Below are 19,398 nucleotides of genomic sequence, written 5' to 3'. Positions count from 1 at the left end.
TCGTAAGAATTATTTATCTAATGAAATATACTTTATAAATTAAACGTTGATGAGAGTCAACAATATAAAGTAAATATTTTCATTTGATAATTATAATATGTATTAATAAAATAATGTATAATGATGATCAAAAGCAATTAATCAACAACGAAAATATTTTGATTATAAAAAAGGTTATTATATTCAAGTTTGTAAAACCAAAATTTGATTTGCTAAATATGTCAAAAAAAGATTATGCTAAATCATAATAATTATTTAACTTTTTTTTTTTTGGAGTGGGGTTGAGGTATTGAGGCAGGTGGGGTTGTCTCCAAAGAGTTTGTCTAACTTCTTACTCTCATCATTTTCATTACATTAAGATCCCCAAACTAATAAATTAAAATTAATTAATCTACTTTTAAATTGTTAATCTCCTTTCTCTCTCTATATTTGTCGCCTTCTGCTCCCTCCTTTGTCACCATTCTCACCATTTTTTTTAAAAAAAATCGATTCAATATACTTATAAATTTAAAGTGATATAGTATTCACATTGTACAGTCTGTATATATTGATCAATCGATATTGGACGTGGTCTGCCTGTATCGTTCATGGCCTGCTCACATCGGTCAATTGACGTCGGAAGTGGCCTGCCTGCATTATCCAAAGGTCAGCTGACGTCGGACGTGACATGTCAACATCGTTTGTGACTTACAAACAACAAAATTAACCGACATTAAAGTATTAATTTTATCTCTAATTTACTGATAGTTTTGAAAATTCATTTATTAGATTAACTAAATTTAGATGTATTTATAATCAGTCAATAACAAGTGATTTTAAACTCGAATAGAAACATGAGATCTTAATAAAAAGTCGATAGAAGTATTAAAAACACTTTTAAATTTGACAATAATTTATGGATATATATTTTATTTATATTATAAGAACTAGAATGTATTTATAATCAACAATTAAAAAATACTTTTTAAAATTGTCAATAATATGAAGATAATAAATAATATAGCTATTTTACCATATTGTTCGATGCTTAATATTAAGTACGAAGACTTATTTTAAATATTAAGTAGGAGTACTATTTTTTTTTTTTAAAAAACTTATTTAACTGCTCCTATAGTACAAATCAATAAATAGTAGTGTAAGAGTAATTATTAAATAAATATTTTCCCCATTATTCTTTTCTTTCTCTCTCTTGTAACAAAAAAACAAAAAAAAAACACTATGGAAGAAGAGCAAGAACACTCACTTCTTCCTCCTCATCTTCTTCTTCTTCTTCTGCCTCTACTGCTCTTCTGACCAAAGGCTACGGACGACGTCGTTTTCACATCTCGTTTGCCCTATGTATTCTTCAATGTAGCTCGTGATCCATCAAAGCTTCACGTTTCTGGTTCATCTTTTTCAGCTTTTTCTTTTTCACTTTTTTTCCCCTTTTCTTGTTTTCAACTTAAATTCAACTGAATCTGTACAATTTTCATGACTGTAACCTATTTCTTCCTTCACTAGCTTCAATGCTGGTAAATGGGAACTTGAAATTTGCTCAATTTTTAGGTTATTTTAGTGAGTTGCCCATTCTGAATCTGCTTTTAGTTTTTTGCTGTTTTTGGGTGTTTGGGGTTTTCTTGTTTTTTTTTCTGAGTCTCTGATCTTGTTAAATTTCGAATGCAGTGGTGATAATTGAATGCTGATGTGTTAACTGCAAGGGTTTTGGTACTTTCTTGGTTTTCTTGAATGTCAAACTGTGCAAGGGTTTTGGTTCTTTCTTGAATGTCTAGTCTTGCAGGGGTTTTGGTACTTTCTTGGTTTTCTTGAATGTGTAATTGCTAAAGTGTTGTATATTGTACTGAATACCAACTGAGATTTGGGCGTTTGATTTGTTTTTTGAGATGGTAGTCTTGATTGGTTGTATTCCTTGTATTTTAAGAGAGAAAAATGTACCTCATTCATCAGATTACTGTTTATGTTCACAATATTGTCTAAACTCTAACTGGGGTTTTGTAGTTTCTGGTTTCTTGGGGTGTATCTTCAAATTCTTGGAAGGGGGAAGACTTGATTGAGTCTTGGGTTCTTGCTTTCTTGGTTTGCAACTTTTCTTCCTCTTTAAATATAAGAAAGTGCAACTTATTGTTGCATTAGTTTTTGTAATTAACTCGGTACCACGGAAATAACGGCCTGACTTTTCTTATTACAAAAAAAAGCTTGCATTTGTTTTACTTTAATTGGTGCAGTGTCATGGAAAATTGCAGTTGTATCCTGATATTATACCTTGTTATGAAGATTTTCAGTAATTTGACATGATCTCTAAGTTCTGGAAATCACAGTATAATTCCTCGAAATCTCTTTTCTGAATGCTTTGCATATGGGATAATGTGTACCTATATCTGAAGTAATAGCTTTTTGGCAAATGTAGGACTAATTATAATTAGTTGAGTCCCTCTTATTTTTTGTTTTGCATTATTTTGTCTAAACTAGTAGCCTTTTAGTAGTTTATTAATGTATCTATTTGTTTTTTCCTTTAGCAACGGGATTGGTGCAAGTTGAAGTTTGAACTTTGAAAAGAAAGTCAGTTACGGGCTCAATGGAGCAGTATGAAATATTGGAGCAAATTGGCAAAGGGGCTTTTGGCTCTGCGGTTCTTGTGAAGCATAAGCTTGAAAAGAAGAAGTAAGAACTAGAAAATCTTGTTATTTATATGAGCCGCATACGTATAGTTACTATTGCACTTCTACTATTTATCAGTGTATATGAAATCTTCAATCCTGTAAACAATTGATACTTATCGAAAGATTGTTTGTGAAATAGGAATTAATTTATTCTCTTATAATCCTTCTTATTTCAAGGTATGTACTGAAAAAAATTCGTCTCGCTCGGCAAACGGATAGGACTCGCCGAAATGCACACCAGGAGGTTTGTCTTCTGCTTAAACCATGATAATCTCACCTCCCAGCCTTCCCTATGCCAGTAAACATTGAGTTTTACCATATTCTAGAATTTTAACATATCCGCCTTGGAAGAGGCTCAGAAATTATGTTTTTTGTTTTATTTTGGTATTCTAAGCTTTCAGTAACCAGAAAAGGAACACTTTGGAGTGTGAAGGAAAAATAAAATCTTCTATACAAAGGGAACTGCAACTCCTTTTGAACATTCTAAGAAAAGTAACATAAATCATTTTTGACATCAAATACTTCTACTGCTACTTGATGTACATCTTCATATGTACTCTATGCCATATTATGCTTCGTAGTTGAACTTTCTTAAAACGCCTTGTCGTTTAATTTAACCTTTATTTTGTAGATGGCCCTTATTTCGAGTATGCAAAATCCATTCATTGTGGAGTACAAAGACTCATGGGTGGAGAAGGTGCCAACAGTACTTATCTTTCATGTCCTGTTCTTTACTTTCCTTTCTATGATACTTCTAATATTTTGATAGAACAATTGATACACGTGTTTTTCTTTTGGGGATATAAAATTAAGGAGTTCCATTTCTGTTATCCATAAAGCATGTAGAAGTATTGGGCAGGTTATAGGTAAATCTGCAAGGGAAATTTGCTTGAAACTTCTATAAGTAATGAAGCCAATTGTTTCATGATATGCGAACCCCTATACCAATAAAATAACCTTTTAAAGGAACTTATTTGCAGGAAATCAGTTTGTTATGTGGCAATAAACTTTGTTGTATTGTAAATGTCACAGCGACCTTAATGGAATGTGTTCAGGCAGAAGCTGTTTGACCATAATTTGGAGTATTATTGGTACACTTTTGATTTTGGGAAGTATAAGGGAGATGTTTTATTGCAATAATGATGCATGTCAATTTGCTGATAAAAATAAGGAGCAGAAAAGATGAGAACAGTGTAATCAAAACTTTCAAAGTGCTCAATCTCATATTTAATTGCCATCTCTTTGTCATCTAAGGGGAAGGAATCAGCTAACATATGTGCATACATTTCTTTGCAGCTATGATCCCCTATTTATCCACCTGGATGTGGATGGAGTTTCTTAAATGGACCCAGCAAACACTCTATAGCTTCTCTTTTTTTTTTTTACTGTAGTTTTCTCTTTTGTTTATTTTTCATTTACCTTTTTACTTTTTCTCTTTCGTATGAAACATTTTAGTTTTTGGTGCGACATAATTGGAATGGAGACTGTTTTAAGTTTAGTGGTTGGATTTAAAACCTGCGTTATGTGAGCAGAGTGGGGATACCAATAGAGAAGAAAAGTTGTGTAGACAAGTTTAATTTATAACCGCAAGTACTTTATCATTGTTGGGCCTCTCTTACATGCTGTTTTTTGTACTAGTACAATGAAGGTGCTCCTCAAACAGGTTATACCCTTCATATCATAAAATTGAGAAACATACCAGTGCCTGACATTATTCTAGGATTACTGCTAAAAGCTCTGTCAAGCTCTTCTCTTTTGCATCCTTTTACTCTCTTTTTTTCGTTACATTCCTTTTATATGTGGGATATCCTTAATTCTCTCAGCATGCGTTGTAGCACTACTTGACTGCTGCGCTGTTTATCAAATGGTATTCAAAGCTTAAATGGGATTTTCTTTTTGCGCCTTCTCTTGCAGGGTTGCTATGTGTGCATAGTCATAGGTTATTGCGAAGGTGGAGACATGTAAGTGACCTATTCCTGCTTACACTATGTAGTTTGATTCCATTTGTCTCTAATAACCTTGGAAGTAGCCATAATAGCGGCATGCTTGTTTTATTGTAATGTCATCCATTTTACTTCAACTATGCAGGGCAGAGGCCATAAAAAAAGCAAAGGGTGTCCATTTTCTTGAAGAGGTAACCTTCTGCAGTTTGCATCTTTTGCCCAATGTTCAATTAAAGTTTAAAGAGTTATTTTAAAAGTTTGAGCTGTCATTTATCTGTCATTGGTGTCTAATCATGTCATGAACTGTAAATAGAAACTATGCAAGTGGCTTGTTCAACTCTTAATGGCTCTTGACTACTTGCACACGAATCATATCCTTCATCGTGATGTCAAGGTTTGCTGTCATTTGCTTTTCACTGGGTGGATTCATAGACTTGTTACTTCTTAACCTTGCTTCTCCTTTAAACTTTGTGTTTTTAACATCTTTTGCAGTGCTCGAATATATTTCTAACTAGAGAGCAGGATATTCGTCTAGGTTAGTTTGCTCATTTCTGTTTCAGGCTTCTTGAAATTTCTATATTATAATACTTTACTGAAGGACAAGAATGACATACTACTTGCAGGTGATTTTGGACTTGCCAAGATGTTGACTTCAGATGACCTTGCTTCCTCGGTAAGTAATGTTGCTGTAGCTTTTTACCTAAAAGATTTCACGTTTTTCAACATTGTGTAGCTAAGTTATTCTTGCTTAATTTTTTAGATTGTTGGAACCCCCAGTTACATGTGCCCTGAGCTTCTTGCCGACATACCTTATGGATCTAAGTCAGATATATGGTCTCTAGGTAATACAGATACACATCAAGTGGCACACATATTACATGCTGGCACGCATTAGTGCCTGATGCTATGTTTAGTTGTCATACATAGTGGGCGCTAATGTGAAGGTGCACTCATATTTCTTTGATTTTCTATCCAGGATGCTGTATATATGAAATGGCTGCATTTAAGCCAGCATTCAAGGCATTTGTAAGTTCTGATGACCTTGTAGCTGTCTAACCTTATTACTCAAACAATTTTCTTGTCAGCATGATGCATGCCATTACTTTGTGGGATTACACAGGGGTTGTTATTGCTTGATGCAGCCCATGTTTTACAGAAGTGATTATTCATATCATTTATCTGAATATTTCAGTAAGTTCAGCTAGTATATATTTTTCTTTTCAAATGAAACTAGAACTGTAGTTGTTGCAGCTTGTCCAATGGTCATTTTTTAACCACTATCAATGTAAAGAATTCCAATGAACTTCTGATGTAATTCGTTGCTGTGCATGTTCTAGGTGTTGGTATTATGACTCCAGAGAGATGTTAAAAGAAGATTCAAGTGTGTAGCACTTGATGGAAATTGACAGCATGTTTGGATTATAAAAATTGTGATGAGCATGAAGTTTAGTTGGGTCTACTGAGCTTGATTCTAGAAAAAATAATAATTGAATCTAAGATGAATAGCGGGTTTATTTATTGGCGAATCTAGGATTTTCTAGAACATGGGTGCACCACTAAAAAAAAGAAGGAAAAAAGTGTGTTCCTCTTAGTAAATTACTCAACATTCGACCAAGTGCACCATTTAGCCTTCTTGTAGCATGAGTGCCAACAAATAAATACTATACTAATTTTAAAATATTATATATATATATATATATATATATATATATATAAAATATAGAGACCACAGATTCATGTGCCTCATATTTCAGGATATAAATTCACCCTTCTTTAATTGGAAGAATGAAACATATATGCGAAATTGGATATTTACTTGTCCTGTTTATATGTGAAACTAACAAAAGATATATTTTGTTTATGCTAATTGCCATGTTTTAGCTAATGAGCCATGAGGGTTTTCTATCTTCCCATTGGAGCTCCACTAAAAATAGAAATAATCAAGTGTTCTTTATGAAGAATTGCACCTTATTTCTTCATTGTGTGCTGCAAACCAAAAGCTAGCTCATAAGCGGAGGATTGACCTAGTACATATAAGCAGAACACCAGTCCATTCCCCGATGGCCTAACCGACCTAACCAATGTGGGATTCTAAGTTCTATCACCATCCTTCACACCCAAGCCCAACTAGAGCATGAATCGGGAACCCAAATGAGGATAGACTTGACTCTAATGCCATGTAAAGATTTGACACTTGGGCTTAACTCAACTCCAAAATTAGTTCATGAGGGAAGGATTGTTGAAGTCCATATAAACAGAACCATTCCCCAACCGATGTGGGATGGTAACCCACTCTATCAAGATGTTCAATGTGGGAATCTAACCCCCTCTAACAAGTACTTTTGGGAGATCACAACCCTTGTCTTCCTTCTTATACTTCAATAAATGGATGATTGCTTTATGACTCTACTTATGATGTAGTTATTGGGTAATGTTACTTCAACTTTTATAAACTAACCCTTGCTATTCATATGTTTTTAAGGCTTTTGCATTTTGCTATTGATGGATATTTTTGGTCTTTCAAACTTATGCTATTTATACTCGTTGACATAGGATATGCAAGCACTCATCAACAAAATAAACAAGTCTATTGTGGCACCACTTCCGACAAAATACTCTGGTCCATTGTAAGTCGTTCATTTGATTGAGTTTTGTTTTGTCATGGTGTATGTTTATATGTATAAGTGCTGCCTTCTTATTTTGGACTGTGATTTCTTAAGCTGGACTTCTAGAACTGTTGAAGGAAGTCCCTCGTTCGATTTTGAATGATTTCTTCTCTTGGAGAACAATCTTAAAAATACAAGTCTATTTTGAACTTATAAACAGGCAATCAACAGATGGGAATAAAATTGCAGCAGCTTAACTAGTCGAGTGTACCTTTGGTTATAATTTAGTGAGGTTCAGTACCTAAGCATGCCTTGGTTGAAGAAAAGCCAATAAAAAGATTTTAAAGTTAAATTACACTAACCACTCTTAAGGGCATTTAAATCCCTCTACTTCCATTGTGCTTCCAGTCTAATGCAAAAAATGACAGGCCTCCCTGTATAGACTTGCATGAATGGAATTAATTTTGTTTTATCATCAAATTCCCAAGTACCAACATGACAGGTTTACCAACATAGATTTTTGTAAAATAAATTTTGAGATGTTAAAGGAGAATAAACTAGCAATTTTAAAGTAAAAGCCAATGAAAATCAACAATCATTTTAAACTGCATCTTCCCTCTCGGCCCCTTTCTATTCCTTGGTGGAGGACATATTTCTACTTGGTGCCATCTAAAGGCAAAATTGGATGGAAGGAGATAATGCATTAGTTTGGAGGTCAGGAAGGCAGGTCTTCATTATTATGATAAACAACTCAAGGTTGTTTTGGAATCATTAGGACGACAGGAAGAGTCTATTCTTCACTTCTTATAGCCTCTATTTTCAATGTACTACTTTTGTTAGTAAAGGAACAGCGAGATCCAAAAATTAAGAGGGGGGATGTTTACGTGCCTCAGCAATTATGTATTGAACTCTTTTTTTGACTTAATATACGAGAAACTCTACCCTTGAATGAGAATCTTTTATTTAACTCTGCTTATTCACTTCTAATATTTGCCTTCCAGCCGAGGTCTTGTCAAAAGCATGCTGCGGAAAAACCCAGAACTGAGGCCAAGCGTATGATTCCTCTTCATCTGTATTTTTATAGGTTTATTTACATCTTAAGCCATTATGGTATTGCCTTAAGATCTCTTATGGGATTAACTAAGAAACTTGAACTGGTAGTTTACTGTGCGTATTGTGTCATCTGCATAATTGGATTATGTTTTTAGAGAGAGATCTGCATATGATGGAGTTATTTTGAAGCTAAACCAACAGAAGCTTATAAATGCTGTACTGCTGTCTCAACATCTTTACTTGAAAATCAAATATGTGACTATGAGGTTACTGTTTGTTACATTTCTTTCGTGAATCTCCTGCCTTCCATGCCTGTGCTTTACACCATAATGTAAGACACTTCCCCCGACTTATGTTTCATCCAATATTAGAAACATTCAATTCTTCATCTTTTGTTTTTGCTCTTTCCTATTTATAATTTTTTTGGTTGGTAATACTTTCACAAAACAAAATCCTTAAGTGAGACGAACACATTTTCTGATCATTCTTCCAGAACCTGTACGGCAACTATCTTTTTGACGTTATTTGAAGAAAAAAGGCAGGTAGACATGATCTTCTGGTAATGTCAAAAATCTTAATGAATACCAAGTTGATGAGTCATCATTTGATGGAAGGTAACGGGATTAAACAAGGAAACTTAGACCTGAATTTTGCTACCAATATGCTTCTTCTGCAGTTAATGATTTGTAGCATTTGCAACAAATTTTATTAGTAATTATCTTTCTCAATAATTTTTTTTATTAGTAATTATCCCAAGCATCATAGTATATCTGAATTTAATATCACTAAGGGGTCGTTTGGTAGAGTGTATTAAAAAAATAATGCATGCATTAACCTTGTGTATTACTAATACCTTGTTTGGTACTCTTTTCCAACCTATGTATAACTAATGCAAACATTACTTATACACTCTATTGTGCATTATGGTCTATATTGCTAATACCATGGATTTCTAGGTATTAGCAATGCAATGCTTTTAATGTATGCATTAACTCAATTAAAGACCCAATTGCCCCTCAATACCTTTTTTTATATCTTTTCCACCATAAGTGTAGGGCATCTTTGTAAATAATTTTTTTAATGCATGCATTCTATATTTCTATTTTTAATGCATCAAACCAAACAATGAATAAAAATAATTCATGTATAATTAATGCAATCATAACTAATACATGCATTGCTAATGCAAGCATTACTAATACATTCTATTAATACACTGTACCAAACGACCCTAAGTATACCACAACCACAACACAAAATGCTCCTTCTAGTTTCCTGTATTGAAGTTACGTATTTCAAAAGAAAAAAAAATCCTCCTTCTAGTTTCCTGTATTCTATTTTATGTATTCATATGACTCGACTGGTTCAGTAACAATTGTCCTGCATGTGGCTTTCTGTCAGCAGTACTCTCTAGCCTGCGATACCTGTTATTTGTAGTCTTAGATTACCTATGTGGACTGATTGACATGCATAGGTGGAGAAGAAGTCCCTCTTCAATATGTAACAAGCCAAATGTTTTAATGTTTCACAAATAGTGATATTGTCTGGTTATGTAAAATATGCAAAGTAATATCAACAGCACCGATGACATATCTCATCATTTTGCCCACATAATGCAAATATCTTGAGGAAGCATTTCATGTTTTCTTGGCTTTAGCTTTAAAATATGGAGCCTTTCATAATTGATGATTATCTTTGAGTGCTGGCTTAGAAGGAGCTTCTCTTCTGAAGAACAGGAGTGTTTTTTAATATATAACTGAGAGTAGTAATTCTAACAAAAATGAAAGGATTAACATGTTAACACTTAAAACAGTCGGTCTTTCTGTTCATCATTTTTCTGTAAGTTGATAAATTTCTGCTTAAATTAACTTTTGAAGCATGAAAATACAGGAAGCGTAACTCCTTAAATTACTTTCTCGCAGAAGCTATTCAATACTGACCACAAAAGGTTGAAATATGTCTCTTTGGCTTCTTTAGGGTGCTTCCATTGTTCCGTCAGATTAGTTTTCTAGACTGTTGGTTTGTAGCCAAAATTGATCTAGTGAACCGATCAGCTCTTAAAATATAAAGTTAAAAGTGAATCTCCTCTGAAAGAAATATAAAGTTAAAAGTGAATCTCCTCTGAAAGACTGAAACTTCAAACATATTTTGATTGCAATATTCAGGCTGACTTAAAATATTTTTTTTGTTATACACAGGCAGCAGAACTTCTTAGGAATCCACTTCTTCAGCCATATGTGATTAATACACATCTCAAACTTAATGGCCCTAGACGGAACAGTTTACCTGCTTGTTTGCCTGATAATGATGTAAAGAAAACCAGATTTGCAATTTCTGAAAGCACACCTGTCAAAAAGAACAGAGAGAAGCGAATGTCATGTGGAAATGATAGGACTTTGAATCCTAGTGTCTCTGATCACGATTATACTTTTTCAAATCGTAGATATCCAAAAACACCAAGCAGAGTATCTGAATTGTCTGTTGGAAGCCCTGATAGAGGATCAACTGTCACAAAAAAAATCACTTCTAAAGCTTTGCTTGTGAATAAGAATCCAAAGGTGATCGTGCCAAAATTGACTACTACTCCAAGAAGACAAGTGGATCTAAGGAACAGCGATATGGTAAGGTTACAAGTAAAAGCTTATCCATTTTACTTCTTTCTATTTTATAAAAATAAATGGATTTTATTCTAGACAAGAACGTCCAAGCGATTCAACTGATGTACAACAAAGTAGGCAAATACCAATATATAAAAACTAATATATTCAATAGTTTGTCATTGCAACAGATTTAGAGAAAATGGTTTCTCACTAAATCTTTGATGGTGTCAACTTATATGTGAAATGAAAAGCCAGTATCCTAAAATTTACCTAATATTGTGATATTCATTTGGATCTTGATGAACTGTTTGGAATGCCCAAACCAGGATATGTTCCATCAAATTAGCTTTAGATAATTGCCAGTAACAATTTTAATATTCATTTTCACAATTATTATTATATGATAAACTAGTTAGATAAAAATACATTGCGAGTGAAATCGAACAACGTCACACGAGAGAGCAGAAAAAGCAAAAGGAAAACAAAAGAACACATTAAAGATAGGCAGACCTCAACACAGAAGCTCAAGATGAATTGTATCTTGTTGTTTCACTTTTTGTGTATAGAAAATAGAGTAGACTAGGTAGATTCCCTAGTAGATTCATTTGATAATGTAAATTCTATTTTTTTTCGTAGCTGAGTGGTTTGGTCTCTCAGTAATTATGCCTTTGAACTGCTTTATTAGTGCCTTCGTGTACCAACTTCTTACCGGTTTAAAAATGAAGAAAATAACATGTGGTTGCTTTTATATCTATGCTCTGAAAATCATGGATATAAGCTTATGTACTTGAAGCAGTAATATGATTATATGAAATTCTAGTTCCCAACACCTGTCGTTTGACTACTCTATGCTTGACAGGCTTCACGAACCCTGGTGAAGAGATCTGTTTCTACAACTCGTAGGGCATCTTTGCCATTGACAAACAAGGCAGCAGTTCAAGAATTACCTCGAAGGCCGAGTCTCAGTTTTCTTGACTGTATTAAGTCTCCTGATGTTTCTGTCAATGCCCCTCGAATTGACAAGATGCTTGAGTTTCCATTAGCTTCATATGAAGATCCTTTCCATCCTATACGCCGAACATCATCAAACTCTGCGCAAGGTTCCTCTGGCTCACCACAAGCTGAGTATTCAGTTATGAAAGACAAATGTACCATACAGATTCCTGACAGTAAATTTGATCGAATGAGTTCCAATGATGCTTGGCAAGGTTATGAAGGCCCCATGGTGCATGTGGATAGAGAGGACATAACTGATTCTTCTGATCAAAATGCCACTGCTGGTGCATCTAGCCGAACTTCATCTGACACAAGACGCCGCCGTTTTAACATGTCATCTTATAAGCAACGGGCTGAAGCCCTGGAGGGACTACTTGAGTTCAGTGCTAGACTCTTGCAAGAAGACAGATTCGATGAACTTGGTGTCTTATTGAAGCCATTTGGACCAGAAAAAGTTTCTCCGAGGGAAACTGCTATTTGGTTGACCAAGAGCATAAAGGAAAATGCTCCTAAACAGGAAGATTAGTTCTAAGAACATTCAATGTGTATAAAGTAGTCTTTGCTGTAATATTTTCTGTAGGTGCCCAGATTTTGCTAAGTAGAGGCAGTCATAAGCTGAAACATTAATTCATAGCTAGGATCTCCTGTTACCCTTACCCCTTGCATATTTAGCAAATTCACGAAGTACTGAAAGGATAATATGGACGAGAAAACAGGTTCTTTAATTCCACTAGAAATATTATTGCTTATGGATGGTCCCAATGTTAGCATCTATTTTTGCCGAATTAGAGAGTGCTTTTAAGCTTCTTGTCTCTTTTATATTTGGGTGCATTTACTCTACTTGAGACACCAAGCTAAAGAATTTAAACATCAGTTTTCATCAGAAATTGGGTGGTACCCAATTTTTGGTGTCAGGTTGCAGTTCTCCTTATGCACTTGGCTGCTCTATTAACAGAGTATTTTAAGGAAAATGGAGTTTGACTGGACAAGATGGAACCAGTACGTGCTCAGAGGAGGCTGATATAAATGGCTGAGAGAGAGCAATACACAGCTATAAATTTCATGTGCTAGTCACTCATACCTTTCAGACAGTGAGAGATCTTCCAGAAGTCAAATGGTAGACACTATGCTGGCGGAATCAACCTTGACATGCTTGATGGACTTTGCTTGTTTGTAAAGCTTAAGTAACCAGGCTTCATGGCTTTCTGGGACATTGTGTCTCCTGCTGTGGGTAGGTGTTTCTTCCCTTCTAGAGTCAGGTATGCCTGTTATCCCATCCATTGATGGTGTGCGCTTGCTTTTTCTTATAATGCTCCAATTGGGTCGTTGTCTGGGTTCACTATGTGACCTAGCTTTTGCTCTTGAGGATTCTGTATTGGACATGTATGTTAGTGCTAAAGTAGCACTAGAAAAAATGGAGTTCGGATTTTCTGAGTGTGGAATGGAAAATGGGGTTTTGGAAGATGTGGTTGTTGACACATTAGAGCAATGTTCAAAACCTTTTTCTGGTGTCTTGAAGGAAAAATCCTCTATATTCCTGTCATAACTTATTGTGCTCATATCACTCAGTGTAGAGGGACTTGGACATGTCTGAAGTACTTGATGACTCCTCCTTGACACTGAAAAACGACGAGCCTCAGAGGTGCTCAATCCATTTTCCATTCCAGCAGATCTGTTTTTCGTGCTATTATTCTTCTGAACTCTCCCTTTTTCTTGAATGCTAGCATCCATCTTTTCCTGCCATTTTACATCTTGTCATTTCCATTCATGTGTTGGTAGAGTCAAAATTCGGCACGAGGAGAAGAGGAGACTTACAATTCTGCAGGCTCTGGTAAGTTGATTGTTCCCAGATGATACTTTCTGACTCTTTCTTGAGTTTGGGGTATGTGCTTCTTCGGTCATCTGAACTCTTTGAACACGAGCCCTTAGTTGAATGACCATAAGAGAGTGCATGCGTCTCACCATTGCTGCTGTCTGTTTCCTCACTAGGTGACCCCTTACCAGTGCCTGTAATCTAACCAGGCTTCTTAGGGCGCGCAATGCTTTCCTAGCCTGCATAAACATCAGTTACGCTTTCAAACCATTTTCACCTTTTAGCATTTAACCTTATTTATTTAGCCCTACATAGTTTACAAGTGCATGTTCATTGACCTTATTGTGAGAACAAGGTCCTCTCCATAATAGGTAACTTAGTGCAATTTATGAGGATCAAATGAAACCAAACATGCTTTACCTAGTTTAAAATAAACAAGAATACACTCGTGGTTTGAATGGTTACCAAATAAGAACGGAAAACAGCTTGGATTTTGGTGGCAGCTGCATCCTTAACACGTCTGGTAGTGTATGCCTTTGGTTCTATAGCTCCTTTTGCTGTTAGGCTTGCTTTGTGGAGTTTCTCCAGAATCTCTAACTCCAGCATTGAACCTTGTGTGTTTAGTTGGTGATCAAAAGTTAAGTCGAATGATCTATTACTCTTATGGCTGTTTCTCTCCATGCTTGATGATTTCTTGAAACTCCATCTCCTTTTCGCCTTTGGAGTTGTTGGGGTTCCCACACTTTCTATTGATTTATATTCTTTCTTTTTCCTTTCCTCCTTTTTCCCCATCACCATTAGGAAGTTTCTGATCCATTTGCTTGCCTTCCCCATTTCTTGTATTACCTTTCAATCTATTTCACTTCAATAGTTTAGAAGTATTTTCACTTGACTTCCCTTGAATGAATGTCAGAAAGAATATGAGTCATATCAATGTAGATGAGTACACTGATATAATGAGGTTAAGGCCTGCATTGTTTCTTGGTTTTGTTATTTCATTGACCTTTTTTTTTCTGTGTATGTTTTAAAAGTGAATATTCAAATGGTTTTGGTGGTGCAACTCTTAATACAAGTCATTTTCACAGTATTTGTTGTGGCCAAGGCCTGCAAATGAGCCTCTTGTCTTGCCATTTGCAACTAAAGTGAAACTTGGACAATAGACTTCTTTGTATGTATTGGAGGTTTCTCAATGAGACACTTATTTTGTTTTTAGTCAGAGCTGCATCCAAATCTCAATAACAACACAACTGTAGTCTTTTCCATAGAATATGTACAAAAATGACTGGAAGAATACACAACATATACATTGGTTTATGTATAGATATGTATATTATATGTATTTTTAGAATACAAGTATACACAATCTATATATTGTGTACGTATTTTTTAGTTTAGATCACTCAAAGGCATTAGAATGTAATTTTCCCTCTCTCTTATCAAAAGCATCACATTTGGCCCATAAAAAAAGGATACTTCCCTTTTATCAAATTAATCTGTCTTAAATTGTAAAATATCTAACGCAGACAACTAGATTTGTTTTTCAGAGATCTTTCAATATTACACCACACTCAGCCTTGTCAACATATATAACTTACATCATCTTTTTTCCAATCATTGAGTAGTTTAGTATGTGTCAAATACATGAAAATAAATATCAACACCTAATTATGGTTGAGTTAACCATAATTAGCCACATTAAAACCTAGATGATCAATTTATTAAACTTTCAACTGCTTTACCATCAATGTAAAACAGAACTATGACTTTAATCTTTGAAATTTTTTTTGTACCTAAACCTTTGATGTGTATGTTTATTACTTGTATCTTTTGGTTTGTTATTATTTGTTGGATTAAAGACGTTATTGTCGTGTCCATTTGACTTCTGTGATCTACATTAACATCACCTATCTCCAATTTATTTATTTTATTCATAAAGTTTAACATACTCACGTAAGTTCTTCTTTCTGTGTTTCAATTGTTGAAAGTATGTTTTACTTTACAAAGAAACAAGAAAAACACTTCTCTTAATAACAACAACGACGGCGACAACATACCCAATAAAATCTTAGTGGGATATGAAAAAGGCAGAATATACGCAGACGACACTTCGTGAAGGTAGAGAGGTTGTTTCTGAAAGACCCTCCCAGCTCGAGAAGAGCACTTCTCTTGAAAGAAACACACAACTTTAATAATAATTTTCAAATATCCATAGCATAAACTTTTTGATAACCAGAAAAAAAAAAACAAAAAAAAAACTAAACCTTGCTTAGACACATGCGGGTCTACACTAAAGGTGATAATATATTTTAATGATGTATTTAAGAAAATTTGGACAACTTTAGAAGTCATTAAGATGGTTTATTAAAAATATTAATTTTGAAATAAAAACCCAATTTTCTAGAATAAAAATAAAATATAGTAGTATAACAATAACTACAGCAATTTACCTGATATTGCAGTTGTGCTTCAACCGTTTTTGGGGACTATTAAGAACCTAACTACTTAGAGCTTTGAAAAATGAAAACCAAATATTGTGCACTTGGTTAGGGAGACCATTGTTCTACTTAATCTTGTACTTGGCTAGTAATTGGAAGTAACACTTCAAAGTTTTAACCCCCCCCCCCCCCCCCCCAAACACATTCCATGCAAATCTGAATTAATTTGAATATTGAACGCTAAAAAAAAAAAGATATAGCAAAACTAGTATGAATGTGGTGTTAACTATCTTTGAAGTACGAAACAAAGATATATAAAAGTATGGTGATTATTTTTTTTAAAAAAATTTATTCACCGTATAAAAACTCTAAAATTCGTCTCTCCTCCAATAGAAGTTCCATTCAATTACTACTATCAGGTTCTAACTTCTACGTTGCTGAATGCTGACTTTAGTCCACAAATTACCATTAAAATTTTCTAAAATATTACTGTTAGGTTCTATGTTTACATTATAGGTTCTACAAGCCAAAAGAGAAAACTTTGCCTCAAAAAGAAAAATGCCTTTAGTTTATTGTAATAGAACATTGATTAACCAATCCACCAAGTAATGGAAATTTCAAATAATTATATATTATGAAGTTAATTAGACTTGGGAAAACCCTAAGAAGACTTGCCACATACTAATCTTTTGAAAATTTGATACAAGTAGAAGCTTCTACTAAGAAATATTCAACACAAACTCCCTCTATAAATTTACCTCTCATTTTGACACAAAGTGCATATTCACCATTCTCTTCATCCACATACAACAACAACAATATTAATTTTGGTATAGAGAAGATGGATTTGTTCAAGTTTAGAGCTCATTACCTACTTCTTCTTTTGGTTTTATTACCAATGTTAGCAGCAAAAGAGGATGGTATTCCTCCTTCTCTTGCCCCTTACTTTGGTACATCTCTTTCCTTTACTTAACTATTTATTCATATAATTTTTTTTTTCTATTGGCCATTTTGTTATGAATTTTAGAGCAGTTCCAAATTTATACATATACACAGACCCTAAGGCAGACCTAGTATAGATATTTTTGATTCTGATAATATGAACAAATTTCTAACTCAATCTCGTAAAGTTCAAATCTTGAATCTGTCTGTGCACAGAAACAAGAGCACTAGTCCATATTCTGTTAATGTTTTAACTATTTATTTTTTCTAATTACTTCTGAACTTTCTGAATGATCTGCATATAGACAATATATGCAATGATGTGGAGTGTGGGAAAGGAAGATGTGAGAAAGCACCAGGAAAGCCATTCAACTTCATCTGTAAATGTGAACGAGGTTGGAAGCGTACTCACCATCACCATGATGATGATGACGACGATGAAGATGATCTTAAATTTCTCCCTTGCATTGTTCCCAAGTGTCAGTATAGTGAAACTCCTATCTAATAGTTTGGTACATAGTAGGAAAGTTGAATCCAATTTTTTGACCAAGGGCTGGTGATTATGTGTTATTGCAGGTTCTCTTGACTATTCTTGCTTACCAGCACCTCCACCAGCTCCATCAATTCCACACAACATGTCTTTCTTTGATCGTAATTGCTAAATCTTCTCTTCATACAATTTTTGTGTATGTTCTATCTAATTTCTTACTAAACCCCATGACCTTTTTCTTGGTTTAAGCTTGCTATTGGATTTACTGTGGGGAAGGGACATGCACAAAGAATATAACACATGGACAAACATGCCAGTGCAAGTCTGGTTATTCCAATCTTCTCGACTTTCCAGCTTTCCCTTGCTTCAATGATTGTAAGTAGAAACAACAATTTAAATGTTGAAATTTCACATAAAAATAACATCACTAGCTAATTCAATATTTGACTTTTAAGGTGCCATTGGATCTGATTGCCAAAAACTGGGAATTCGCCTTTCAAATTCCACTGCATCATCTCCATCTTCATCGACACCATCTTCAATTTTTAATACCAATAGAGGTGGTAATGACAACAATGGAGGTAATAACTACCACCGTCAATAATTTGGATTCAATTTACAGGACAAGAGGATATAACCTTGTATATGTTCCATAGGAAACAAAAACAGTTAATGGTTATGTAATTCTAAAGGTCAAGTTGAGGAAAATAAAATCATATTACTACTTCTGCTAACCAGAATATAAGACCGTCTCACCATTCTAATTCTTCCATACTGGCAGCTACATCCATTATGCTCAAGAATTCCCACTGGATGGCTATCTTTCTGGCATCAGCAGCTATGGCTTTACTCAACTAGAAAGAGGTGATGGTGTTTTGCTTCGCATGAGAGATATAAGCTTGGTGCTTCATCTATACCAGCACATTGTACTTCATTCATTTCCCAGATTCATATGTACTATATATATTTAATAAACATGTGATAGTGTTGTCATTTCTGTACAGAGTATATTTTGAATATTGTTTCGGTTGTATTTTACTTTTCTTCGTATAGCCTTCAGCTTATGAGGGTGTGGAGGTCGCGGATTTAGGAGAGAAGACTAGAAGTATATTAGTTTCATGCTTTGTCTCTCCTGCTAGTAGCATTAGTATTATTTTCTTTATATTATTATTTAACTATTTCCGGATTCCTCACACTTAATTTTCTTATACTACGTGTTGTCTTCTATGCCTTGGCTTTCTTACTACCCTACTGTTGTACTGCTTATATTTCCATTAATGTTGTGTTTTTGCTTTCCTTGAGCCAAGACCCGAGGATATATCAGAAACAACCTCTCTGCCTGCCAAGGTAGCAAGGTTTGTGTAACTCTACTCTCCATAGACCACAAAACTCTACTGGGTACACTGTTGTTCATATAACGTATCTTGTGTAGATGACTTGCTTCGTATGAGTTAGGTATGATGGATCCCATTTCCATTATCCTAATGCATTTGGACATCAGTAGGAGTATATCACATTCCTAACTAATTTCAGAAATATGCTTGCGCACACTGGAAAGCCCCAAGTCAACCCCTCACCATCGGGACATTGACAGGATTTTTAAGCCTTGTGATCCTCAGCATAATACATAACAATGAAAATGTTCAGAGACATAAGTGTCTAACATAAGCTGTATAAAGGTTTCAATGGAGTTTATAATGGTCATGACCATTCCACCCATAACATTGAAGTTCTCCTGTTGCATATTCAAATTGTTTCACATGGAATTAGATTCTAACTCAGTTAACTCACTCTTCTATCCTGTTGCATATTCAAATTGTTTCACATGGAATTAGATTCTAACTCAGTTAACTCACTCTTTTA

At 34.5% G+C, this 19,398-nt stretch overlaps 3 protein-coding genes across 11 annotated transcripts; 2 read left to right on the top strand and 1 right to left on the bottom strand.

The window, feature by feature from the left end:
• Window positions 1-1,116: 1,116 nt before the first annotated feature.
• On the top strand, window positions 1,117-12,629 carry LOC543561 (LSTK-1-like kinase). Of its 9 annotated transcripts, none has more exons than XM_069287901.1 (16): window positions 1,183-1,384; window positions 1,663-1,704; window positions 2,514-2,658; window positions 2,835-2,901; window positions 3,289-3,354; window positions 4,572-4,618; window positions 4,746-4,791; window positions 4,914-4,994; window positions 5,093-5,135; window positions 5,224-5,273; window positions 5,361-5,442; window positions 5,577-5,626; window positions 7,154-7,227; window positions 8,208-8,259; window positions 10,458-10,880; window positions 11,719-12,604. In XM_069287901.1, the coding sequence occupies exons 3-16, from the start codon at window positions 2,573-2,575 to the stop codon at window positions 12,379-12,381; spliced, it is 1,830 nt and encodes a 609-aa protein (XP_069144002.1). In that variant the 5' UTR covers window positions 1,183-1,384; window positions 1,663-1,704; window positions 2,514-2,572; the 3' UTR covers window positions 12,382-12,604. The 9 variants fall into 9 exon arrangements, with proteins under 9 accessions (NP_001234093.2, XP_069143909.1, XP_069144002.1 ...); XM_069287829.1 differs by having other exon boundaries at window positions 3,289-3,378; NM_001247164.2 differs by lacking the exon at window positions 1,663-1,704 and having other exon boundaries at window positions 1,117-1,384; window positions 11,719-12,629.
• Window positions 12,135-15,906, bottom strand: LOC101253947 (IQ domain-containing protein). Its single transcript, XM_026032366.2, has 3 exons — window positions 14,134-15,906; window positions 13,671-13,907; window positions 12,135-13,592 (listed from the first exon to the last, which is right to left on the bottom strand). Exons 1-3 carry the CDS (start codon window positions 14,500-14,502, stop codon window positions 12,966-12,968), a joined length of 1,233 nt encoding a protein of 410 aa, XP_025888151.1. The 5' UTR covers window positions 14,503-15,906; the 3' UTR covers window positions 12,135-12,965.
• Window positions 15,907-16,766: 860 nt separating this feature from the next.
• Window positions 16,767-18,730, top strand: LOC101263938 (uncharacterized). Its single transcript, XM_004230055.5, has 6 exons — window positions 16,767-17,053; window positions 17,351-17,524; window positions 17,622-17,696; window positions 17,785-17,910; window positions 17,991-18,116; window positions 18,317-18,730. Exons 1-6 carry the CDS (start codon window positions 16,945-16,947, stop codon window positions 18,391-18,393), a joined length of 687 nt encoding a protein of 228 aa, XP_004230103.1. The 5' UTR covers window positions 16,767-16,944; the 3' UTR covers window positions 18,394-18,730.
• Window positions 18,731-19,398: the final 668 nt, after the last annotated feature.

The sequence above is a fragment of the Solanum lycopersicum genome, chromosome 1 (genome assembly GCF_036512215.1).
Source record: "Solanum lycopersicum chromosome 1, SLM_r2.1".
Lineage (NCBI taxonomy): Eukaryota > Viridiplantae > Streptophyta > Magnoliopsida > Solanales > Solanaceae > Solanum > Solanum lycopersicum.
The sequence above is the reverse complement of the archived record's forward strand: the minus strand, read 5'-3'. Positions and strand labels throughout refer to the sequence as shown.

Coding starts and splice junctions, on each gene's coding strand:
- LOC543561 (XM_069287808.1), top strand. CDS start 2,573: ATGGAGCAGTATGAAATATTGGAGCAAATTGGCAAAGGGGCTTTTGGC. Junction 2,659..2,834: donor CATAAGCTTGAAAAGAAGAA/GTAAGAACTAGA, acceptor TCTTATTTCAAG/GTATGTACTGAAAAAAATTC. Junction 5,274..5,360: donor CAGATGACCTTGCTTCCTCG/GTAAGTAATGTT, acceptor TTAATTTTTTAG/ATTGTTGGAACCCCCAGTTA.
- LOC101253947 (XM_026032366.2), bottom strand. CDS start 14,502: ATGGGGAAGGCAAGCAAATGGATCAGAAACTTCCTAATGGTGATGGGG. Junction 13,908..14,133: donor CTGTTTTCCGTTCTTATTTG/GTAACCATTCAA, acceptor ATGTTTATGCAG/GCTAGGAAAGCATTGCGCGC. Junction 13,593..13,670: donor TTACCAGAGCCTGCAGAATT/GTAAGTCTCCTC, acceptor GTAAAATGGCAG/GAAAAGATGGATGCTAGCAT.
- LOC101263938 (XM_004230055.5), top strand. CDS start 16,945: ATGGATTTGTTCAAGTTTAGAGCTCATTACCTACTTCTTCTTTTGGTT. Junction 17,697..17,784: donor CAACATGTCTTTCTTTGATC/GTAATTGCTAAA, acceptor TCTTGGTTTAAG/CTTGCTATTGGATTTACTGT. Junction 18,117..18,316: donor TGGTAATGACAACAATGGAG/GTAATAACTACC, acceptor CCATACTGGCAG/CTACATCCATTATGCTCAAG.